At 39.3% G+C, this 9,742-nt stretch overlaps 1 protein-coding gene across 1 annotated transcript in view; it reads right to left on the reverse strand.

The window, feature by feature from the left end:
* Positions 1-254: 254 nt before the first annotated feature.
* Positions 255-9,742, reverse strand: part of LOC101857350 (cell division cycle protein 123 homolog) — an 18,345-nt gene continuing 8,857 nt past the window's right edge. Inside the window, exons 7-12 of the mRNA XM_005104928.3 lie at positions 7,962-8,101; positions 6,753-6,875; positions 5,368-5,396; positions 4,598-4,714; positions 2,305-2,433; positions 255-842 (exon numbers count right to left, since the gene is read on the reverse strand). Of these exons, the coding sequence (XP_005104985.1) occupies positions 753-842; positions 2,305-2,433; positions 4,598-4,714; positions 5,368-5,396; positions 6,753-6,875; positions 7,962-8,101 (628 nt within the window). The 3' untranslated portion in view covers positions 255-752. The remainder of the gene's footprint in view (positions 843-2,304; positions 2,434-4,597; positions 4,715-5,367; positions 5,397-6,752; positions 6,876-7,961; positions 8,102-9,742) is intronic.

Below are 9,742 nucleotides of genomic sequence, written 5' to 3' on the forward strand. Positions count from 1 at the left end.
AGACTGAGGACGGGTTGGTGGAATACTTTTCAGGGATGCCACTCAACTTTTTTGAAAATAGCTGAAAATCCACGCGCCACCGTCTCGCTAACATATGAATAACAATTTGAAACCCAAAGGGTGTACATAGAGAGAAATGACTAACAAACATAAGCAATGGGAGTGCATAGAGAGAAATGACAAACATTTAAAGAAAAATAGATTAGATGTACTTCACGTGTGACGTGTGTGTGGGGTTTTTGTTTCTCCAGCTATAGATTCTATCTCGATCTCAATAACAGAATAGCGGATCAGGATCAAAATACCGGAAATACAGGAAAAAAGCGGAAAAATGGGATCCCTGACTTTTGTAGGAAGTGACTGCTGTGCACAGGTTTAGAGGTCAAATTAGTGTAAAAATGACTGACAGTGGCTACATTGGACAGGGACTGCTATGGACAGATGAAAAATATTTTTTAAATGCAAAGATGTCACACAACAGTGGCCGTTCAAACAGATGAATGCTATGGAAAGGTGACCACAAAAGTATGTTCGACTGTGGTCTTGTAATATGGCTCTTTTCGTCTATGCAGACACTAGACAGTCAATTTAGCTTAAGATGGTTTCAAGGTTGTCTTCATGCAGCTTCTTTCATGGCTAATTCTTCCTATGTTTGAAGCGTAGATTCTGTAGCAGTGCTTGCATGTCAATGTCGTAGAACGAAGATCTTGTACAAGCATAAAATAAAAATACAAGAAAACAAACTAAGAACATTATTTTCCTGTACAGGTTTCTTTTGATGCATTTTCGGACGACGTTTCCTCCTCATCCTCTGAACTGCTGTCTGCATTGTCCCGCAATTTCTGAGAAGATTAAAACAATCCACCATCATTTATAAAATCACATGAATAGTGAAATCATTTATGAAAAAACATTTTAAAACTCGGAATCCATTATCTTTTAAAATTAGATATATATAGATTAGTGAGACAAAATATTTGCACATCCACACAATAGCAGTCATTTCATTTTTTTTTAAATCCAAAAAAAAAGGTCCGCTTCTGGGGCCAGTAAAGCTTTCTTGTTAACCTTTCCACTCCACACATATAAAACAAAATATTGATGTACATGTAGAACTACGCATTAAAGGTTAGAAAGTCAAAAGTTTCAAATGAAAAATTGAGATGACTTAAAGCAAAAGATCATTTGATCAATGATTACTACATTTTGCAATATTTGGGGGGAATAAATCTCCCCCTCCCCCCTTCCTCCTCAGTCCTTTACATTTTCACTGGAGACAAAACTGTCATTACTAGAAAAATTCTGGATCAATGTCAGAATTCTGTCCCACAGCCCCTTCACCATTTCTCCAAAGCTCAAATTCCTACCAAAAAATGCTAAAATAATTTCAGTTCCTAAGTACCCCAACCAAATAAATTTTTGAAAGACTACTAAGGTAACCCCCTTCTCCTCTGTAACATAAAATAGTAAACTGATTATCTTAAAAATGTTTCAGCAAACGGCAGATGAGGAGGATATTTTAACTCTTTAGCCCCCAAATTATTTTCAACATTTTGACAGATTTTTTTCTTCATCTCGTGAAATAAATGGTGTATACATCAAAAATGTTCATAAAATGCCTAAAACTGTGTCAAAAGTGAATGGGAAAGTAGTTTATATACTTTTATCTAACATTTTCGAGTCAAAATAAATCTACTCGAATTCATTCGAGATTGCATGAGCAGTAATACTTCATGTGCTCTGGGATCTGATTGGATGCTGGGACCGTCCACTTGGGGACTGGGCGAGTTTCACTGGACGCTCCCATCGTCCACTTGGGGTAATTGAGACAAGTCTGAGACCAATCCGAGGTCACAGAAATAAAACTAAGAGAGTCACTGACAAATCTCCACACACAGCAACACTAAGGGTTTTTGGTAAGTAGGCCTACCTATGTCACATATGTGCCACAATTGGGTTGAAAGAATGAAATATACCAAGATCTGAGGTGTAGCGGTTATGTGCTTCCTCGTTGCACACAGGAGAACCGAGTTCAGATTCTCGGAGGGGGAGAAATTTTAACGAGTATCTATCTCCGCCTTTCTGCTGGTATGTTGTATTCCTCTCAACCTATGTTGGCTCTGACAGGCAGGGTCAGAAGCCTACCTTCTGAAAGATCTAAATCATGTTGATGGGAGTGTAAAAACACCTACTTTAAAAAAAACAAAAACAATGAAAAGCAGTGAAAAATGGTAAAGTGAACGGTGCGGCAAAAATCCTTCATGCTTAAGAGCGTGTCTTACTAGAGCCTGTCCAACTACTCACCAGCAGATCCATAAGCTTGTAAGGGTCCTCCCCCGACGTCAAGTCCTGTATGTCTCTAGGCAGGGCATAGTTGGCATAATCTGAGGTCTGTACACCTCCCTCACTCTCCACACACCTGAAGTCCGGGGTCTACAATAGTCGTGAATGACAGAAAGGCTTATTGTTTTAGTCAGTGTTTTACGGCACTTGCAACACATTTAGGTCATATAAGTTCTGAAGATTAAAGGTGTTACAAGAGAGTAACAAACATAAAAAACAAAGAGGAGAGATAAGGACGATAGATGTTTGGTAGGAAAGAAGGAGCAAACGATACCAGAGTACCCACCAATCACTTGCAGAGAGGCTTAATAGAAAGCACTAAAAGCAAAACAGTGCGACAATATAAGACAATTCATATTGATCTGTTGATTGCTCTTTCTGTACAAAAATCTATTGAGCCATTTTCTAAATAATTATAAAAGATGGAGCACAAAGATATCAAAGCATGACACAACATTTAATATTGATGCATTGACGAGAATTTCAGAGGCTTTCCAAAAAGCTGAGAATGTTTCAGAAAGTAACTGGATCTGTCAGGTGAACAACAAATTGAAAACTGCACAGAGCCAACTTTCCAAGAGGGAATACCCTACTTTTATAAATTAAATGTAAACTATTACTACCAGTATCACTATACCACCCTTGAAGAGAATACTACAGTCAACATGAAACATGAAAGTCAGAGAGACTTAAACAAGATTTAGAAAAGTAACTAGGTATTAGCATCGTTCATTCTTTAACACTTTGCCACCACATCTCGCCGATTGGCGATGTTCACCACCCAGTTTCTTTGGATTTTCCCCAAAATGCCTTTGCCTTCGATGGCAAGGGTTTTTACCATATGAGCCTTGTGATGGCAAAGTGTTTAAGACTCATTTATTATATATTCGCTGTCGCAAGAAATCCATTTAAGTCCAAATCTTGAGTATTTTCGATTTTTACACCCTCCCTAAGCTCTATCAAAGATGCACCTCTCAACATCACCAAAATGCAGTTTAATGCTATGGTCAAGGCTTACAATTTTCTTGTTTTTCTTCCTGGTGGGAACAACACAACAAAAACTAGGGGTTTTTTTTGTCTCTAGTGTACAAAGTACCCAAATGAACCTTATTGGATTGTTTGCAACTAGGGCTGGATCCTGCTTGTCAAATTTGAGAGTGGCGATTCGCGATTCAGTCGGCTTCAAAGAATCGCGAGTACGCGAGCGCTCGCGGAACTGTGGTGGAATACTGACTGAAACGGAACAGTGTCATGTCAACGGAACAGTATTATAACTACGCCACTAGGCGAGCGCGAGTCCCACTCTTGATGTTCCGCCATCCTCTCCCCCCCACACCCTTTGTTGCGCTGCTCTATCAACTGACCTCAATTAGTGACCCCCATAAATCCCTCCCCCCCCAAACCCCACCATTCGCTAAAACAATGGCTCCATAAAATTCCTTCTGTCTATTGGTTGGACCCCGTTCATTTTGTTTTAATAGGGGGGTTGGACTATACCATCTTTTGTAAAATAAGGGGAGCCATACTAAGTGTTCTGTTCCGTTCTTGCGCTCGTGACTCGACTCAGCAGTAGGTTAAACAAGCCACAAGGTGGTGACAGCGACAGGGGAGTGAATCGGGAATCGTTTGGCGATACTGTTCCGCGTTCCGCTGAAGTGAATCGTGAACCGCGTTCCGCAGGAAAGAGTGACGATTCAGTTCCGTTCTCGCGCTCGTGACCCAGCCCTATTTGCAACACCGTTGACACCTTCTTTAAGTACCGGGTACTTCAAAACATTATCCTAAAAAGAATGTGGAAGTTGATATTGAAAAGCATTCTAAAATCTGCTTAAACAGCATGGAGTTTCACTGACTCTCATGAGTGTGCATGTAGGCCTTGAAAATGAAGGACATGTCTCTTTACAGAAAGCTTTTTCTGATTATACATTTAGAAATAACCATCTTTGCTGACATAATGTCAAGCACTTTGAAGAGTTGCTATCATTGCTGACTCATCATCATGTATTTTTAAGTTATCACCACAGTTGATTTATTTCCATATATTTCGAAGTGACCACTGTTTCTAGCTAATTTTCGGGTCATGTATTTTGAAGTTATTTTCAATGGTGACATATTGACATGTATTTTGAAGATATAACTGTCGCTAGCATGTCACCCAGAGCAGTCAGTGTTTACATCACAAAGAATCTTGAAGCTAACTGTTATAAAACAAATAGACAAAAATATGTTCCCCAAAGAACACATTTCCAGATACCTGATCTGCAGCACGTTTATCCATATTCTTCAAAAGACCTTCTATGTCCTCCCAAGAGTACAGCAAACTGTCTGTGACCAGTCCAAATGGATTGAAATCCACCAAGATTACCTTTCCCTGAGCATAAACAAACATGTAAGATAAGGAAAACCTTTCACAAAGCAATCAGAAACAATGTTAATCCGGGAAGAAAAAATCTACAGACATAAAGTTACAGAATGGTATGATGTGTTTTAACTCATCAAGAGTCTATTGCCAAAAAAGACCCAGTCAACAAGGTGACGAGCCATGAAAACTTCCTTCCTAAATAAACCAAATTCAAGAACGCTACAAGAAGGATTAGAACCAAACTTATCCATGTCACAACCAAGCATAATATCAAGAACGGAACAGCAGAACTGCATACTAGCCCATTCATTGTGCAATGATCCTTTCAAATACAAATGTACCTAAGATACAATATATATATACCAGACTTGACAAAAGAACATATGTATAAAATGACAGTTACTGTGGCTGTAGATCATTCTTGTTGGAAGAAAAATAAAACGAGCTGATAAAATGGGATTTAAATGAATGTGTCTTTGTACCAGTTTTAAATGCAGTCAACATTGGCAGCCTTCTTAAATGCAATCTGATTCCCAAATGCAAAATTTACAAAAGTAGCTTCGATCAGATCATAAGACACTTCAATATCATTAATATAAATATAAACATATAAAGTTTAAAACGATTTCTACTCAAGAGAGTAACCTGGGTATTCTACTCACCTGCTCCGGACGAACAACATCGAAAACATCTGCAGAAAAAAAATCAAAACAAGAGATAAATGTATTACTTCCATGTATCCCAAACTAATGCTATTATTTTCCAGCTTACACAGATTCTAAAAGTTTTTCAACAGAATTGTGATATTGATTTTGTACAAAGTATAGGGATAACACTTATGCGGACACTAAATTTGATAGGTAAAAAGACAAAAACATCAGTAACACATACTCAAATATAATACAGGGTGATTAAATAAGAATGGACCCATTTTATGACACAATGCTTCAGTTCTCAAGCATCGTTATGAAATAAGTTAGCGACCATTTGAAAGAGGAGTTATCTAACAATTGAATAGCTGTCACAGGGGGTGCTGTTGTTGCGTCGTTTTTCCTTTGAAGGAAATACCGCTACACGACAAACCTATTTATATGCCCCAAAACTGTCTCTTCACATCACGGTAAGCAGATTTACAGTACTTCATCTTTTAACAAGATGGAGCACCTCCCCATTGGCATCTGATGGCTCAAGCCTTTTTAAATGAAAACGTACCCCGGCAATGGATTGGTTAGAAAGGGGCCCAAGACCTTGCTCTCTGTGCTTGGCCTGCCAGATCCCCAGAACTCATCGTAAATGATTTTTTCTTGTGGGGATACACAAAAGATCACGTTCATGTTCCACTGCTACCCACTATCCTCTATGACTTTAAACATAAAATAACAACAGCAATCAACTAAGGGGGGACAGTGATATGGTGAAAAGTGTCTGGGACGAAATCTCTTATTGTATTGATGTTGCCTGTGCTGCTGGTAGTGGCCACACTGAACAATTGTAACACAGGAGGTAAAAGTTGATTGTGACTATAGTACTTATGTCTTAGCTTGAGTGTTCAATTGCTTTTCCTTAGAATATTGCATAATGAAATCAGTTCATTCTTTTTTAATCACCATCTCTAGAACTTGCTCTAACCACTACCGTCCAAGACACTAACCTGAGCAAACAACCACCTCCCACTCCCCCCCTTGCATTTTTTCAATATTATTTTGACACTGTCAAAAGGGACCATCTTACTAAGATGACCACTTTCTCCTCATATAAGGGTGAAGGTGGAGGAAGAAGAAGAGGAGGAGGAAGGAGGTGGAGGAGGAGGAGGGAAGAGGAGAAGGAAGAGGAGGAACAGAAAAGAAAAAAGTGCACTCAAGGCTTTAAAAAATGTACTTTCAAACAAAATTTCTGTAAGATGCTGAGTTTCCATACTAAGAAATACAAATTAACTCAAATAATGGTCCTAAACTAAGACAAAACTCAAGAGCCAGTAGCTCTATAAACGCTACACTTGAATTCCTTTTCAAAACCATTATAAACAGAAAAGAAGAGAAATACTCACAAGATGTCTCAGAAAAGCGTTGAGCTATTTTCTGCTGATGAAATTTGCTGATATCACTGATAATCGATTCCCTTTCATGATTGATGTGAGAGAAGAACTTTGTAGCTTGACGTTGACACAAAGCTTGAAGATAAAGTGGTATATTCAACATTAAAAACAACATCTACTAGTGGTGGCACAAAATGACTGATTAATCTATTTACTCATTTATTGACTCATGTCTAAGCCCTGCAGTAGTCATATCAAAGCTGCTTTTCCCGATACAGCAAAACTATCTCAGCTAATTTGCTGCGTTCCCCCTCCCTCTCAGTTCCCAATCTTTCACTATTCAAGACAGGAAATGACAAGAAATCTAAAAATATGCTCAGGACAGAACAAACAAAAAAAACCCAGCTAGCTTATTATTTCTTTTAATTTTTGTAAAGTTGGGGGAGGGGGACTCATTAGCTCAACAGGTACGGTGTTTGCTTGTCAACCCAGAGGTCTGCAGTTTGATCTCTACCAGCATCAGATTTTTTTCTCATGTTTTCCCACATCCCCTGATCCTAGGGTGGTATATAGGATAGAGCACCTAGTCTCCTCAGATAAGATTGAAACATTTTTGAGGTCCTAAGTGGAAATTTCGAACGTTATAGATCCCTGGGTAGTTCTTTAAAAAAGTAATCCAGACCCATCAGGCCCCTCTCCTGGCAAAATTCAAAATTAATTCCTCCCCACGAATGAAACCACTCTAGTCAGTATAAATAATGAGAGTCCCTTCAAAAACAGAATGTAGCTGCCTGTCAGACAAGAGATGATTCTATGTTCTTTGTATATATATATGAAAAGGCTACATATTTAAAAATCAACACCACTGTGAGATGAAGATCTTACAATCACATCCTGTGCTCTAGCATGGGTATGAGAAGAAGAAAAGGAGAAGCTGTACTTTTGTGTCCATCTCAAAAAGAAAAAAAGAAAAGGATGCGGGGGGGGGGTACTTCAGCTTTTTTTCTAGACTTGTATAGTAATTTAAGACCACAATAAGATCATGTGTATGAATCTAACGAGTCGAAGAGATTCTCCATAGGAACAACATGACGACTCAAACAACACATCTGGCCGACGTCCGACAATTGCATCTCCTCTCAACACCTCACGGTATAAAAGGACTGAAAAAGTTAAAATAAGTAAGAAAACAACAAGACGTGTGTTTTAAAAAACTCTTACCTATGAGTTTTTTGTCGTGGACAAAACATCTAAACTCTGTTGATGGATCGGGCGGTTGCCATTTCTTCAAGACAAGACAGTATGATATAGATGGAGAATTCTCAGCAGAGTCGTCTCCAGCGTCATCACAATGTACAAATCTGGAACAAATAAAGGCTGTCATAGAGCAACACTCAAGGATCAATAAAACACAATCAGTCAATATATAACTCCTGACGTGCTCAACTTGGCAAAAGTAAAGTATATATAGAGCAACACCCAAACATCAATAAAATACAATCAGTCAATACATAATGCATATTTAGAGCAACACCGTTGTATCAATAAAATACAATCAGACAATAAATGATTTATTTTTCTATTGGCAAAAGTAAAGATTAACCACCCCCCCTTCAACCCCCATGTCTTTGTGCACATTGATGATCACAGCCAGCCCTCCAAAGAAAAAAAGCATTCTGAAAAATAAATGACAAGTTCTCTAAAAGAAATGCTTGTTGCTATGTCCCTGATAAATAATTTTAAAAGATACAATGTAAACATAATATTGCTCATCATCTATTAACGAAATAAACATGAAGGATCTGGACTAAGCAGCTGTTTGTAGTACAACAGATAGATTCTTTCCTTGCTCACTCAAGACATGAGTTTGAATTCAAGATGGGCAAGTTCATTTTATTGAGTGTCTGTGTCTTCTCCAAGGATGTTGTACAGTCCAGGCCGGCTTTAAGCACGGTCATCGGGAGAAAGCTCAAGCGTGCTTAATGCCGAAGCGTGATTGAGTGCGAAATAGACATAATCCAGAGATTTTCATGCGTAGAAAATTTCCCTTTGTTTGTAAGTAGGCCTATAGCGGTCCCGCAAAAGTGTGCACTCTTATTTTTACCCACCATGGTAGTTTTTGTTTGCTTGTTTGTTTTTGTTTTGTGGTCGAATGGGAAATGAAAACTTAATTTAGACGGCCAGTCACGATACAGCACACTAGGCCTACACGCTGCCTGTGCGTACTACTGCCCGCTGTGCCACATTCATACCCCTGCCTTCATCCCACCTCGCGTGTGATACACAATCAGGGTAATCGGATAGCGAGGGTCAAAGGTGAAATCGCAGCCAGCCTCCCTTTCTCGCCTCGCTGACTCTCTGTGTACTTTTTTCGTCTGTGTGTAGCTTTGCCAAAGGCTAGATCCAATGTCCACGCGCGCAGCTGTGTGCATCTCTCTGCCTTCCTCTCCGCGCGTGTGAGTGTGTGTCTCCATCACTTGCGTTCTTTGTGTTTCTCTTAACACACTAACTGCTATGGTGTAGACTGTGTTCGAACTTCGATGGGTCATCATGAAAGTATTGACTGTCTTGTAAATGAAGCGTGCCAGAAGCCGAAGTTACCATGCTTAAAGGCGTGTAATTTATATAGCAAAAATTCGGTAAGAGCCGTTTAGTGTGCTTGAGTCCGAAACGTGCTTTATGCCGGTGTGCTTAAAGCCGGCACGGACTGTATTCCATTCAGCTCTGGTTGACCCTTGTGGCATCAGTGGTCAAGTAGTTAGGCTGTTGGGTTTGCAACCAAAAGGTCATGGGTTCCCAACCCCATCAAGGACCCAACATTGTTTCCTTGGGAAAGGTACTTTATACACAAATGTTCTTCACATCGTTCAGGTGGGTACGTATACGTATACCCGGCGTTATACAGCAAAAGTTCTTCTCAGTTTATTAGTGTTTGAGTGATTAATTGGCTGCTTGCATTGTAGGCTTCCAGGGAGCCAAGAATGTTTCTGAATGTCCTAGGA

Source organism: Aplysia californica, unplaced genomic scaffold, assembly GCF_000002075.1.
Source record: "Aplysia californica isolate F4 #8 unplaced genomic scaffold, AplCal3.0 scaffold00442, whole genome shotgun sequence".
NCBI lineage: Eukaryota > Metazoa > Mollusca > Gastropoda > Aplysiida > Aplysiidae > Aplysia > Aplysia californica.